Here is a 14,882-nt window from a genome sequence, read left to right on the forward strand (position 1 = left end):
CGGGGCGGGGCGGGGCGGGTTGTGTTGGGCGGGGCCGTGCCGGTTCCGTTCCGCGCCGCCGCCGCCGCCGCCGCCGCAGCGCCGTTGCTGGCGGGCACCGGGGCCGCCATGTCGGAGCGGGGCGCGGCGGGCCCGGGCCCGGCCACCATCCAGGTCTCCAGGTAACGGCCGCGACCCCCCCCCCAACCCCCGGTGCCCGCCCGGTGCCGCCCGTTTTTGTTTTTTTTTCCCCCCGGTGCCGCCGCCCCGCCCGGTGCCGGTGCCCTTGGGCCGCCCTCGGGGCGCTGCGAGGGGCAGGACCGGGGCCGGGCGGGGCCGGGGGGGGGCCGGGCGGGGCTGGGGGGTGTGGGGGGTTTGGGGGGCGGTCCGAGCACAGCCCCCCCCCCCCGGAGGCCGCGCCCCGCTGCCGGTACCGGGAGGTTTCCAAGGAAACGGGCAGGAAGCGGGCGCCACGTGCTGCCGTCGGGGGCATCCGGCGGGCACCGGGCATGGCGGGCGGGGGGCACCGGGAGGAGCTGGGGGGAGGCGGTGGGGAGGGGGGCGTCGGGCCGGGCCCCCCCGAGGCTGAGCGGTGCCTCCGCAGGATCATGCGGCCCGACGACGCCAACGTGGCCGGGAACGTGCACGGCGGCACCGTGCTGAAGATGATCGAGGAGGCGGGGGCCATCATCAGCACCCGGCACTGCAACTCCGGCACCGGGGTGAGCGGGGATGGGGAGGGGCAGGGGGGTGCCGTCGGGGGGTGTCTGGGTGCCCCCCGTAAGCCGTGGCTGAGCCCCGGGGCTCGGGGGGTGCCCCTTTTCCTGCTGCCGTGCAGCCGGAGGAAGGCACGCGCTGCTCGCGCCATGGCGGAAGGGGAAGTGTTTTTGGGGGGGTGCAGCAGGTGCTGAGCCCCCACCCGTGGGGTCCTGCGATGGAGCAGGGTGTGCTCTGTCCTCCTCCTCCTCCTCCTCATCTTCCTCCCCCCCCGGAGCTCTGACCCCGCTGCTCCGCGCCCCCAGGAGCCCTGCGTGGCCGCGCTGGCGCGCGTGGAGCGGACGGATTTCCTCTCCCCCATGTGCATCGGCGAGGTGGCCAACGTCAGCGCCGAGATCACCTACACCTCCAAGCACTCGGTGGAAGTCCAGGTCAACGTCATGTCCGAGAACATTTTGACAGGTAAACGGCTCCGGGTGGCCCTCTGCTTTGCTCCGTATGGGGACCAGAGCTGTCCCCATATATAGCGGTGTCGGGGTCTGCCCCATGCGCGGCTGTGCCACGGGCTGGGGGTGCCCCAGCCCAGCCGAGCTCCTCGCTACGTGTGGCTCGGTGAGCAGGGCAGCCTGCACGGCAGGGACATGCAGCGATCGGCCCCGGGGTCGTGGTGCTGGTCCCCAGGGGATGCTGCGAGGAGCAGCCGGTGCCCGGCAGGCGGCAGGTTGGTGCCGCAGCGTGCCGGGAGCGGCGGCCGTGACACTAGGGGGCTGTGCTGGCTGTGAGCATCGCTGCGTGCTGCGGCTCTCGCCGGGTGTTTCTGCAGGCCCTGCTGCTGGCAGAAGCTGTGGGACCGCAGCTCGGTCCCGATGCAGCGCGCAGGGCACTGCGGGGACCCCTGGCCATGCGTGGTGGCTGCCGGAGCACGTGGCGGGTCTGTGCTCCCTCCTGGATGAAGAGGGTCTGCATCGAGATGCCCCATTGTGTTTTGGTGCAGCCTCTGCTTTTTTAGGACTTCGGTTTTTCTTTCAAGGAGATCTCGTGGTGCTGTCTCTGGGCGTGGGGGGAAGGCAGTCCCCATTTGGATCCCCTTCTCCAGCTGCCCACTGCTGGCTGTGGGTCTCCTGCCGGTACGAGCGCAGCCGTGTTGGCAAACCCCAGGCTCCTGCATCAGCTGTGCAGTGCCACCAGGGCCGGGAACACCTCCTGGCCCTCAGAGCTCTGGAGAAACACCTGCTATGAGCAAAGAGCCCGTGCTGATAGCGCTGTGCCTCATCCCTTATCGCATCGGGCTGGGGCCCACAGCTCTGCTCTTCTTTCTCTGCCCCAGACGAGAGCACTCTGCTCAGCTCAGGGCTTCAGCCCCGCGGGGGTTGTTGCTGAGGGCTGCAGACGTGCTGACTCGTGCTTGCTGAAGGCGTGCAGCTTTCTGCGGGAGCCTTTCCTCTCGTTTTGCCTCCTTGCTACCCCCGGAGTGCCGGGGAGGACACGAGCTTCCAGCATCGTGCGCGGTCTCTCCAGCCCTGGCTCTCCCTGGAGCTGGCTCAGGCTCCTTCTCCTAAATCCCGAGAAGGAAATGGAGGAACCGAACCACAGCCAGCAGCCAGAAGTCGCTGAATGGTGGCTGCTTTCTCTTTCGTTTCCCACCTCCCTGTTTTAGATAGCCAGTTCTGAGAAGCAGCGCGGGGCAAAGAGCGCGGCTTCCCGGAACGGCCAGGCGGGGGGCTCCGGGGGGGCTCCTCCGGCACCCGTGGGTGCGAGCCCCCCATCTGAGAGGGCTGCGGGGACACGGGGCACCCACGGGCACCGGGCAGCGTGCTGGGGAGGGGCAGCACAGCTCCGCAGGCCTGTTGTGGTGCAGCTGATGAGTTTCAACCAAAAATCGGAATAATTTAGCGCACGCGGCTGGCTCGGAGCTGACAAAAGCCCTTTCCTTGTGGTTGCCATGGTTACTGGCTGGGCTCCTCGGGGTGTTTTTGCCGGGGTGTGCCGCGACAGCCGCGCCGGCAGCGCCGTGTGCCCAGGGCCGCCGCGCTCACGCTGCCCTCCCTCTGCCAGGGGCCAAGAAGGTGACGAACAAGGCGACGCTGTGGTACGTGCCGCTGGCCCTGAAGAACGTGAACAAGGTGGTGGAGGTGCCGCCCATCCAGGTAGGGCTGGGTGCCAGCACGGGGGGACGGGGGCAGAGCCCTGTGCTGGTGGGAGAGGGGATCCTGCTGGCACACGGCGCCTGGTCCCGGAGGAGGGATGGTGGTGGAGGGACGGCGCTGCTCAGCTGCCCGGTGTCCCTGGTGTGAGCAGGGCTGGGGGGCCTGGATCTGCTAACAGGCACCCGGCTGCTGCCACAGAGCGTGTTTTTCCTTCCAGTATGCACGGAAGGAGCAGGAGGACGAGGGGAGGAAGCGCTACGAGGAGCAGAAGCTGGATCGGCTGGAAACCAAGCAAAGGAACGGCGACGTGATCTTGCCGGTGATCAACCCAGGTAACACAGCCCCTGCTGGCAGCGCCTGTCCTCGGGTGTCTCCGTTCTTTCTGTGAGGTCTGTCTTGGCTAAAGGAAGGTGGAAAGCATCTTTTATTTTCCTGAGTTTCCTGCTGCTGGTACGCCCAAGGAGGAGGAGTTCTTTGGGCATTTGCAGTCCATTGCAGGCAGCTCCTCCGGGCCCTGTGGTCCAGCAGGGAGGCAGAGGGATGAGCTTGGGCACAAAACTAGGGCAGGCAGCTGCAGCCGGGCTTCTGGAGCTCACGTTCACAGAACCAGCTTTGCTCAGAGAGCTGCAGGAGCCACAGCTCAGGCCCTCATCCTGGCTTGGTGATGCTGCAGCTACCAGGGACCCCAAAAGCGTTTCTCACAGAACTCAGATACCCACACCCTTAGTGCCGTGGGGTCAGGGTGTCAGCTCCTGAGAATGCCAAATGTGCCTGGCTGCACACGGATGCATGGGGACTGAACTGGGTCACCTCCGTGGTAATAAATGATGAAAGTTGCTTAAATACCTTTTTTTCCTTTGCTCTCCCTGCTCACAGACAGACAGACAAAAGGTAAGGCTGGGGGCACGGTGGGCAGCGGGAGCATCTGTGCTGCTGTACAGGAATACGTGCTGCTACCTGGGGGGGTGGGAGCAGAGATGTTGAGGCTGAGCACAAAGTGCAGTCCCCTGAGACACTGCCAAATGCAGAGGGGTGAACAGTCCAGGTTTGGAAAACCTTGCAGGTTCCCCTTGCGTTCAGTGCACTCCAGTTTGCTTTCAGGCTCCTGCTGACTTTTCAAAGAAAAAACAGAGCTTGAATAAAATCGGTAGGCAAATAGCAGGGAGGTGGCCATTCATCACGCTTTCAGTACCCTGTCCTTTCAGGGCTTCTTGGGACCGGTGTAGGTGTTTTGTCCCGACTTGGGAGCGTTTCAGTTTGCAGAAGCTGGCGCAGCACCTTCCCCAGGGCGCGTGGGACGCTGCCACGGGCGGGCTGGCAGGCGCCCGCCGCACCACGCTAACCCCTCCGTGTCTCTCTCTGCGAGCAGAGCCGCACACCGTGGGCTACAGCCAGTCCAGCCTGATCCACCTGGTGGGCCCGTCGGACTGCACGCTGCTCGGCTTCGTCCACGGAGGTGAGTGAGCGCCGCGGGGAGCGGGAGGTGGCCGCATCCCAGGGGGTCCACTCAGCGCCACCCCGGCCCCACAGCTGATGGGGTTGAGGCACCCGGCCTCCTGCCCACAGCAAACGCGCCGTATGGTCGGATTTGAAGAGCAGCAGCACGCCAAATTGTTTTTTTTTTTTGGGGTGTAAGCAAGCGCTGCAGCAGGTGAAGCACCCTCGCTGCCAGGAGCGAAGCGCTGCGCCTCCTGGGCTGCGGCAGCGCTGCCAGGTGCCCCTCTGCACGTCGTTTTAGCCGTGTGTGTTGTGCAGCTGATACCTGGATCCTGTGTTTGGTGACAATTATAATGCACCATTTACTCCATTTTTAGCGTTTTTGTGCTTGCGATCCCGAAGCAGTGCCTAATGGCACCGCGCGTGGTAAGCGGCTCAGAGAGCCGGGAACGAGCCCCTGGGAGCGTGGAGAATGGTAAATGGAGTAACAGGGTGAGGATAATTGGGGAGAGCAATTTTCTCATTACCTACAAAGGACTGTCTGCGTGTGTCTGAAACGAAACGAGCAGGGCTTTCAGCGCAGCAGTAATGGGTTACCGCACCTGAAGCAGCATTTTTTATCGGTGCTGGTTACGGATGCGGTGATCTTCAGCACAGGGTGAGCATGTGAAACTTCTTTTTTTAAATGGAAAAAAAAAAAACACAACACCGCATCTTAGCAAAAATGGAGCAAGTGCAGACTGCACAGGCTTTTGGCCACGTGAATCTTCTCAGGTGGAAAACTTGTGCTGCTCCCTTGCCAGCAGCTGGTGAGCCCCCGGGGCCCACCGGAGGCTTTGGGGGCTGGCAGGGAGCAAACCCCAGGGCTGGCCCCAGGGGATCCCGGCAGCCCCCTGCTGAACCTCGTGGCTCCAGCACCTGCAGGAGGTGGATGCAGTCGTACCTGGTTCAGCAGTGCCCTGAGAAGGCAAAGACAGAGCAGGCAGACCAGCAACGGGGCACGGGCCATGGCACCACGCAGGGAAGCACCCGCGGCACCTGTGGCTCTGACAGCCCAGGCACGGGGATGTGTTTGTCTCCCCTTCCGAAGAACAGAGCTGAGATGCCACCAAACTTCTAGGTATAATTAGCAGCTGTGAGGCCTAATTAGCACAAGGCAACAGATGCGGTAAGAATAGCGGCGCTGGCACCACGCTCTATTTTGATCCCAGCGTGAGTCACAGGACCCTGGAAAAATCCCACCAGGGCTGCAGAACGATGTCTGCTGTGGGGACACAGCGCTAGGCACCTGCACTGTGCTCAGGCACCTGCTCAAAAATACTTAAATCTTATCATGAGTGCACAATATTTCTCATTTTTTGTGCTTGTCAGGCATCCCGAGCAGCCGGGCTGTTCGCAGTGGCAGCGCGGGGACGGCCAGCGGTGGCAGCCCTGCGGGGGGATGCGGGTTTCTGATGGGTTTCCCCCCCCGCTGCGTGCCCGTGGCAGTGGGGACAGCTCCCAGCCATCCCTCGCCATCCTCAGTGCTCGTGGCAGGAAACGTGAGGGTGCCATCAGCGTGCTGCTGCTGCGGCAGGAAAATAAAAACACAGCATGGTGGGCAAACCCGCAGTGACACGGCCTGGGGGGGTCCGGAACGAGCAAACGCCGCCTCCTCCCCAGGGCCTGGCACCGGCCTGGTGGCCATAAAAATGGGTGGTTGCCATGGCAACGCCCAAATCCCCTTTGGGCTACTGCCATCCAGGTCGGTGGAGGCACGTGGGGCTCGTGGCTGCACCGGGGGCCAGGGCATCGCCCCTCGCCCGCCTTCAGGAGGGTTGGCTTCCATTTTTATATATATATTAAGGAAACACTGTTAAAAATAGAACCTTCAAACCTAGTCAACACGCTGCCGCTGCTTTCAAGATCCACAGGCAGTTCAGCGCTGAATTCAGAAATATCTCTGCCACCAGATGTTGGGACTCGTGTTCGGAGAGGGCTCTGACTCTGTTTTAAAAAAAGCCCAGGGAACTGACACAGTCAGACCGTAAATGCTACAATTTTGTTGCCATCTTTCAAACTGCAAATCTCAAATTATAAATACCGAGTGTAGAAATTACTGCAATTTGTGGGAGTAATTTCCTCAGGGTTGGCAGCTCCGCTGCGTGCGGTGAGGGGGGGCCTGGCGAGGGGCGAGCTGCCCGGGCAGGACGGGGGTCCTGAATCGTGCACCAGCGAGCTGGGCGTGCAGGAGGCACGGGGCTGTGCAGCCAGGGGAAAAGATCCCTTTGCTTAGTGGGAACAGACAGGCTTCTCAGAGGAAGCCTTCCGGGCTTTGTAGTCTTTAAGCTCCAAAATAAACACTCTAGCTCTTGAATTCTCAGCCCTGGGCTGGTGCTGGCGGCCATCGGCACCGGGCCAGGGGGCCACAGCTCTGCCTTCCTCCCTCAGGGGTCACCATGAAGCTGATGGACGAGGTCGCCGGGATCGTGGCCGCCCGCCACTGCAAGACCAACATCGTCACCGCCTCCGTGGACGCCATCAATTTCCACGAGAAGATCAAGAAAGGTCAGGGGGGTGCGGGGGTGCAGGCAGTGGTGTCTCTGCCAGCCGCAGGGGAACGCCGTCCTGGTGAGCCTCTTGTGGCGCTCAGCTGCCCACGGGCCGGGTCCTGGTAAAGCACAAAAGAGCAGAAATCTGCAGCATCCCCTGTGCTGATGCAGAGAGGAGACCTGGGGCAGCAGGCACCCGGTACCTGGGACATGGTTTTGGTCGTCAAATTAACCTAGGGTGCCCGAAACTGAGTGGTGCTGGTGCGCGAGGAGCGTCGCTGGGGCAGCCCCTGTCCTGTGGGTAACGCTGGTGGCTGCACCCTGGGGCCAAGCCCTGCCAGGGGCATCGCGGGTGCCCCGTGGGCACGCTCAGGGTCCCGTGGGTCCTGCCTGCACGTGGCGAGCTTTCTGCTCGCAGGTGTGGCCGCGGTGCCCTCGTGGGTGAGCCACCCCTCCGCTCTCTGCAGGTAGTGTTATCACCATCTCGGGGCGCATGACCTTCACGAGCAATAAGTCCATGGAAATCGAAGTCTTTGTGGATGCCGACCCTTTTGTGGATGAGCCGCAGGAGCGATACCGTGCCGTCAGCGCGTTCTTCACCTACGTGTCCCTGAGCAAGGAGGGGAAGCCCCTGCCTGTCCCTCAGCTTCTGGTAAGAGCTCGCTCGGTGCGCACACAGCCCCATGCTGCTCGGGCTTCTGAACACAAATGTTCTGCTCTTTGCTGCAAGCACGGGAGGTTTCAGGCTTCCTGTTTATTAAACGCTGAATATTTCACATACTTGGGCTTTTCATGTGATGCCCTTAGGGCTTTGTTGTCCAACAAAACCTCTTCCTCTGAATTGTTCAGCAGAAAAACATGAGCACAAATGAGCCTCGCCAAGCCAGGCTTCGGGGTTGGTTTTGTTTATTTATTTTTTTTTAATTTCTTCTGGTTGAAAACTGCCAGCACAGAGATTTGTTTTTCCTTTCTCACAACATGAGGGAAATCTGTCGCTGGAGCTTCACGGCTTCCTCCCTCCCCGCAGTGACCCGATGGGTGCCCGCAGCCCCCGGCCCCGCCGCCCTCCTCCCGCTCCCGGCTCCTGGATGCCGGCGGCGCTGAGCTGACGCAGCGCTGATGGCAGGGAGTTGTTTCTTGATTAATATTTCATGCCGAGTAGATCTCCTTCTGTTCTGCGCTCTGTGACATTTTGGAGTATTTTGTGGGCTAATTATACATTAGCCATCCAAGCTGCGCTCCTCGGAGCCGTTTCCCATCCCCGCTTCCTGCGGCAGGCGGCGCGGTGCCTCCCGCGGGCTGGGGCTGGCTCAGACCCCGCACGGCGCTGGCCAGGCCGGCAGCCCCACGGCTCCACCACCACGGAGCGAGTGCTGCCACGGGGCTGGCGGTGCTGGAGGGTAGGATCTGGCCCGCTGCCCTGCAGGTTTCCCACCAGGCGCTCGTGTCCAAACGCTCGCGTCCAACCCGTGCGCTGCCTCTGGCTCCAGCCCCAGCCGAAGTTGAACTCGGGAGATCTTTTTTTAAATTTCTGAATAATTTAGGGAACGCGTGTTACTGGAATGGAATGTGCTGCGAGCTATTCATCTGTTGCTGTGAATATGTCCTGGTGGGGTTTGGTGGCACCGCAGCAGCGCAGGGCTCCTGGTGTCCTCCCTCACAGGCAGGAGCTGAGCCGTGGGGAGCCTGGGTGCCAGACGAGGTTGTGCTCATCCCTAACGGGGGTGCTGCTGGCTCTGTTATGCTCAGGCTGGGTTCCTCTGGGTGATTCTCTGAATTAAAGAGGTCGCTGGACCGGGGCAGCCACAGCACCATGGTCACGGGCAGCCCATGGTGTGGCACCACGGCCATGCAGGGAGCAGGGGTTGCTTTTCTGTAGGGCTTTGACATCAGGGTGAGCCAAGTTTTCAGCTGTGATTGCGTTGCCTGTCCGAGCAGGCAGTCCAGGCAGAGCAGAGTTGCATCTTCTTGCTGGCAGTAATTTAATTATTAATCTCTATTGTCCCAGTGGAGCTTAGAGTAATGCATCTTTAACGAGCTCTCAGAGGGAGCCGCGCTGCGTGCAGCGATGGCATTTCTTTTTTCTCTCTGCTGCGAGCTAACCCGAAGGGCATCCATGCTGGGGGCTCAGTGGCTGGCGGGCTGGGGGCTGCTTGGAGCCCCCCGCATGGGGCACGTGGCTGCAGGGCTGGGAGTGAGCAGCAGCATGGGTGCAGTGCTGGGGGTGAGGGGTGCGACTTTGGGGCTGCCTTGCTGTGACCCTGAGTCCTCTCCGGGTGCTGGAGCGTCCCTTGGCCGTGAAAGGAGCTCCCTCATCCGCGGGGCATCCAGAGGCTACGGCTGGCCAAGCCTGGGGCAGAGGGGATAGAACACGGTGCAAGGGACATGGGACAATGTGGAAGTGTCACCGCGAGGGGCTGTGAGGTGAGGGTGCTGTCACATCGTGGGCAGCAGGAGCAGCCGGCGGTGCCCAGGACGTGGCCAGGCTCCATCCGGCACCTCCCACGGACGGTGCTGTGGGCGCCGCCGACAGCTGGAAGGGAACTGAACTTATTGATTGAACAAAGTCCGTGTAAACTTGCCCACGCATCAGATCTGCCCGTTCAGCTCCTCATTAAGCTAATGTTCGTGGCTTTGCTTTCTTTCGGTTACTGCCAGACGGAAACCGAGGACGAGAAGAGGCGCTTCGAGGAAGGGAAGGGGAGATACCTCCAAACAAAAGCCAAGAGACAGGCGCAGATGCAGCAGGCTGCCCAGCACTGATCTCCGACCCGGACCAAAGCGCTCGCAGGAGAGCCGCCGGCGACCGCGTGCTGCACAAGTATTCACTCGGCCAAACCTCCCCGTCCCCATTCGTGTTGTGTTACGTGTGCGGGGCCTCGTGCGCTGCCACCACCACTCCGTGCCGTGCCGCAGGAGCGGGCTCGAGCAGAGCCGGTGTTCTGGGTGTGCCGCAGCGATGCCAGCAGCGAGCTGCTGCTGGATTTACCGCCCTCACCCTGTGTATTAAACGGCTTAAATGCTCCAGAAAGCCTCCGGGATCTGCCTGGCTCTCAGGAGCATTTGCATTGGTTTGTCAGCGAGCTCCAGAGCCCCAGTTTTGGGGTTTAATCCCAAGCTTCTGCCCCCACCGCAGCGGCGCGCACGCACGTGGCAGCACAAGGGACGCACGAGGCCCCGAGTCTTTGTGAAGCTGTGTTAAACTTACAGTATGTCCTAAAAAAAATGTACACCAAAGCTTATTTATGATACTTGCGCCTATAAAAGCGACCGAGTATTGTATTGAATGTCTCAGCCCCTTCCATTGACAGCCCTAGGTAGTATCTCCGTGCGCATCTAAGTTATTTGAGGAATTCTGTGACATAAATAAAGTCTGTCATCTCTGACTGGAATAAAGGGGGTGTCACTTTTTTCCTGAAGCAGCGGCAGGGCTGGCTTAAGAGCTTATTCTGAACCCCGGCTCCGAGCTGCAGCGGCGCTGCCTGCCGCGGGCGTTCTGCTCCCTGCTGACATTTCCCTGTAATCCTCGGGGGGGTGGGCTCGCAGCCCCCCAGCCTCTGCCCTGGGGGGTGGCAGACCCCTGGGCTGGCTCCCCAGCGTGTCTCCAATCCAAGGGGGCTGTGGGGACGGAGCGGGGGTGCCCGGGGGGACCCTCGTGGGACACCGGTGGCAAAACCGGGCGGGGGGCTGCAGCCCCCGGGGAGGGGACGGGGGGGACAAAGGGACGAAGCCGCTGTCCCCGTCGCCGCGCCCAGCACCGCGGCTGTCCCCGCGCTGTCCCCGCGGCCCCGGGGGCGCTGCCGGGGATGCTCGGGGGGGCGGGGGCCGGGGTCCGCTCCCGTGCCCGTGCCCGTGCCGGCGCGGCGGGCGGTGCCGAGACATGCGCTGTGCCGCCCACCGCGGCCCCGGCTGGGCGCTCGGCTCGGCTCGGTGCGGCTCGGCTCGGCTCGGTGCGGGAGGCAGCCCCGCAACCGGGGGGGGAACCGGGCGGAACCGGGCAGGTACGGGAAGGGCGGCACCGGCACCGGCGGCGTCCTTCTGCCGCCGGGCTGCCCCCGCCGTCGGGTAACCGGGGGCGCCGTGCGCTGGAGGAGCACCGGGGAGCGCGGGGATCCGCTCCGGTACCGGGCGGGCGAGGGGCTGCGGGAGCCGGGACCGGGACCGGGACCGGGACCGGGACTGGGGCCGGGGGAGGGGGGGAGAGCGGCGCCGGTGCCCCTCGGGCAGCCCCCGGGGAGGCAGCTCCGGCTCTGCCCGACGGCGCCTCCCGGCTCCGGAGCTCCCGGGGACCCGCCGGGGCGGCGGGGGCGAGCGCGGGGTTGGTGCCGTGGGGCAGCCGCCGAGGACGGGGCGTCCGCGGGGGGTTCCGGCACGGCGGGGGTCGCCGAGCCCCCCGGGGCGCTCCGTGCCGCCTCCCCCGCAGCCCGGCACCTCCCGAGACGCGCGGCGGGGGGATGCGGAGGGCCGGGGTTACATAAGAGCGGGTGCTTTCCCCCTCCTCTGCCTCCTTTTTCCCCCTTCTCTCTGCCCCCCCCGGGGCCGTGCAGCGCCCCGGGGGCAGCCCCACGCGGGGTTTGTCTCTCGTGGAGGAGCAGCCCGCGTGGCCGCAGCCCCGGGGAAGCTCCCCGCATCTGTGGGGTGTCCGGGAGCTTCCCCAGGGCACCGTCGGCGTGGGCCGTGGGCTTCCCTCGGCAGCACAGCAGGCTCCGGAGGCTGTTTTTCCTGTAGTTATTTTTAAGAAAGAAAATCCTTGTCTTTTATTGGGAAGCCCAGAATAGCTCCCGGCGTTTGGCAGCCGTGTGATGCGGCTCGTGGGTGCCGTGCGGGGCTGAGCCCCGTGGGCAGACCCCGCAGGAGGGGTCCCTGACCCCCGAGCATCTCGCCGGCTGGCACGGCACGGGGCTGCGGGCAGCTTCCCGCTCCGGGGGCGAGGAGGTTGTGTCGGCAGCGCCGTGGCTGCCAGCCTGCTGCTTCTTCCCGAGGAGTCTAATTATAGCTGCGAGACTGCGCTGCCTCCTCTCCACCCGCTACCGTGCCCGTGCCGGAGGCCCTCGGGCTCATCCTCGGTGGGGAACGGCCCTCGGGCGAGCGTGCGCGGGGGACGCGGCGGCGCCACGGGGCACCCGTGGGGTGCTGACAGCCTGCGCTCGCTTGCAGGTGCTGGGCTCGGCGGTGCCCAGAACCAGCCTCGATGGCCTGATGTGTGCCCTAGATGGCTGCGGCCCTGCGGCGCCTCGCCGATGGTGCCGCGTCCCTCCACCATGCGCGATGAGCAGCGGCTGCCCGGCAATGCGGTAGCCTGGCTGGCGTGCGCCGGGGTCTCGCTGCTCGCCAACGCCTGGGGCATCCTCAGCATCAGCGCCAAGCAGAAGAAGTGGAAGCCGCTGGAGTTCCTGCTGTGCTCCCTGGCGGGCACCCACATCCTCAACACCGCCATCCCCATCACCACGTACGCCGTGGTGCAGCTCCGGCGGCGGCGCTCGGGCTACGAGTGGAACGAGGGCCTCTGCAAGGTCTTCGTCTCCACCTTCTACACCCTCACGCTGGTCACCTGCTTCTCCGTCACCTCCCTCTCCTACCACCGCATGTGGATGGTCCGCTGGCCCGTCAACTACAGGTACCGAGGCTTTGCCTGCCCTGTGCCCCATCCCCCGGCACGCTTCAGTGGCTGTGCCAGCACCTGGGGAGGGGGAGAGAGCCCTGCCACGCAGCCCCCTCTTGTGCTGAGCATGTCGTGGGCTCTGCTGCCTCTCCCCAGGCTGAGCAACACCAGGAAGCAAGCGGTTCACACTGTGATGGGGATCTGGATGGTCTCCTTCATCCTCTCCACGCTGCCGGCCGTGGGGTGGCACGACACCACCGAGCGCTTCTACGCCAGGGACTGCCGCTTCGTCGTGACGGAGATCGGCCTGGGCTTCGGCGTCTGCTTCCTGCTCCTCATCGGGGGCAGCATGGCTGTGGGCGCCGTCTGCATTGCCATCGCCCTCTTCCACACCCTCTGGGGACGGCGCGGCCCCGACGCCAGCAAGAACCGCTTCCACGTGCCCACCATCGTGGTGGAGGACGCCCAGGGCAAGCGGCGCTCCTCCATCGACGGCTCCGAGCCCATCAAGACCTCCCTGCAGATCACCTACCTGGTCACCGTCATCGTCCTCATCTACGACGTCCTGATGGGCTTCCCGGTGCTGGTGAGTGCCGCGGGGACGGGGCGGGGGCGCACGGGGGCCGCTGGTGACGTGCCGGTGCCGCAGGTGGTGAGCGCCGCCAGCCTGCGCTCGGACGCCTCCTCTGACTGGATGGTGCTGTGCCTCATCTGGTGCTCGCTGGCGCAGTCCCTGCTCCTGCCCCTCTTCCTCTGGGCCTGTGACCGCTACCGTGCCGACCCGCGCGCCGTCTGCGAGAAGTGCCGCGCCGTCCTGGCCAGCGACGACGGGGACGAAGGTGGGGTGCGTGGCGGGGAGGGGGCACGTGCTGGGGACAGGGGGTGCCCAAAATGACAGCGGACCCGTTCCCGGCAGAAAGCAGCCTGGAGGGCGCCGTGGCTGGCGAGCTGGTGTACGACCGCCCCTACGAGTACGGCTGCGCGGCCGAGGTCCTGGCGCTGGACCCCGTCGCCACGCGTGACTTCTCGGCGCTGGAGCGGGGCCTGCCCCCGGTGAGCCCCGCCAGGACGGAGCCGGGGGACCGCATGCAGTACCTGCAGGTAAGGGGCTGCCTGCGGGCTGGGTGGTGGGGCTGTGGCACCCGGCACCAACCACGCTCCCCGCAGGTGCCCCCGCTGCGGCGGTTCTCCCACGACGAGACGGACCTGTGGACCAGCAGCCAGGTCGCAGCCTACCTGCAGCGCTGGGGGGCTGGTGGGGAGGCAGCGGGGCTGGCACGGCTCCTGGCCCCCCGCCGCGACCGACCCCGCCACGGCTTCGTCCCCTGCCCCGAGGAGCAGCTCGCCTACCGCCGCCGGCGCCGCTCCGCCGACAGCCTGGTCTCCCCGCTGCACGTCCCCGGAGAGGGGCTGCGCCTGGCCGACCTCCACGGCCTCGGCGGCGAGGAAGGGGCCACCGGGAGCCCGGGGCACTCAGCCTCGGTGGCCCTGCTGCCTGTGGCTGCACCGCACCAGGCTGGCCTGCTGGCTGCCTTCCCGCTGGCCGCCCTCCAGCACGAGCCCCGGGCGCTGCCGGGCCCACCGGGTGCCCTCGCCGTCCCCGGGCCGCGGCTGGCCCCCGAGGACCCGGCACGGCTCTTTGCCCCGCGGCCCGCCGAGCGCTGCGGGGGCCGGGCGCTGCGGCCAGGTCTCGGGGACGGCGGCCGGGGCAGCAGCAGCAGCCTCCTCAGCTCGCCGTCGGCTTCCTCGGGGTACGTCACGTTCCTCTCGGGGTCCATTGGATCGGCCTCGTAGGGCCGGGACGGGACAGGATGGGACGGGACGGCCATAACCGGACAGAATGGGCTGGGTGTTATGGTACAGAACGGGACTGAACAGCACGGGACGGAACGGGCCAGGCCGTGTGTTACGGGATGGAACAGGCTGAGCCGTGCGTTATGGGCTGTGCTTTACGGGCCGTGCATTACAGGACAGAACGGGCCACGCCGTGCGTTACGGGCTGTGTGTTACAGGATGGAACGGGCCGAGCCGTGCGTTATAGGCTGTGCGTTATGGGACGGCATGGGCTGAGCTGTGCATTACGGGACAGAATGGGCCGTGCCATGCGTTGCGGGCTGTGCATTATGGACAGCAGGGGCTGTGCTGTGCGTTACGGGCCGTGTGTTATGGGATGGCACAGGCCGAGCCGTGCATTATAGGCTGTGCGTTACGGGACATGTAGGGCCGTGCTGTGCGTTATGTTACGGTGCGGCCCAGGCACAGCCTGCTGCAGGCAGGTCCCGAGGGCCTCCCCGGGCCGCTCTCCACTCCACGGCCAGCTCTACTTGAGGCTATTTTTTAACTTTTATTTTCCAATTTTCAATAAAAAAAAACCCCACGCGCAGCTCTGCGGGCCCTGCCAGAGGAAGGGGGCGGGGCGGGGCGAGGCCACACCCACCGGGGGAGGGAGAGGGCGCTGGCTCCTCCCAG

The 14,882-nt window shown here is 64.8% G+C and overlaps 2 protein-coding genes across 6 annotated transcripts; both read left to right on the plus strand.

Moving 5' to 3' along the window:
- The first annotated feature begins 35 nt into the window (after nucleotides 1-35).
- On the plus strand, nucleotides 36-10,207 carry ACOT7 (acyl-CoA thioesterase 7). Of its 2 annotated transcripts, XM_084495077.1 has the most exons (10): nucleotides 36-161; nucleotides 584-701; nucleotides 1,002-1,158; nucleotides 2,752-2,843; nucleotides 3,061-3,175; nucleotides 3,720-3,734; nucleotides 4,213-4,299; nucleotides 6,711-6,827; nucleotides 7,279-7,463; nucleotides 9,470-10,207. In XM_084495077.1, the coding sequence occupies exons 1-10, from the start codon at nucleotides 109-111 to the stop codon at nucleotides 9,572-9,574; spliced, it is 1,044 nt and encodes a 347-aa protein (XP_084351203.1). In that variant the 5' UTR covers nucleotides 36-108; the 3' UTR covers nucleotides 9,575-10,207. The 2 variants fall into 2 exon arrangements, with proteins under 2 accessions (XP_084351203.1, XP_084351204.1); XM_084495078.1 differs by lacking the exon at nucleotides 3,720-3,734.
- A 501-nt stretch (nucleotides 10,208-10,708) lies between these two features.
- Nucleotides 10,709-14,796, plus strand: GPR153 (G protein-coupled receptor 153). 4 transcript variants are annotated; one of them, XM_084495387.1, is made up of 6 exons: nucleotides 10,709-10,812; nucleotides 11,969-12,428; nucleotides 12,570-12,999; nucleotides 13,063-13,252; nucleotides 13,330-13,514; nucleotides 13,581-14,796. In XM_084495387.1, the coding sequence occupies exons 2-6, from the start codon at nucleotides 12,052-12,054 to the stop codon at nucleotides 14,205-14,207; spliced, it is 1,809 nt and encodes a 602-aa protein (XP_084351513.1). In that variant the 5' UTR covers nucleotides 10,709-10,812; nucleotides 11,969-12,051; the 3' UTR covers nucleotides 14,208-14,796. The 4 variants fall into 4 exon arrangements, with proteins under 4 accessions (XP_084351513.1, XP_084351516.1, XP_084351515.1 ...); XM_084495390.1 differs by having other exon boundaries at nucleotides 13,144-13,252; XM_084495389.1 differs by lacking the exon at nucleotides 10,709-10,812 and adding an exon at nucleotides 10,911-10,932.
- The last annotated feature ends 86 nt before the right edge of the window (nucleotides 14,797-14,882 follow it).

This window comes from Aythya ferina (assembly GCF_964211825.1).
Source record: "Aythya ferina genome assembly, chromosome: 21".
Taxonomy (NCBI): Eukaryota; Metazoa; Chordata; class Aves; order Anseriformes; family Anatidae; genus Aythya; species Aythya ferina.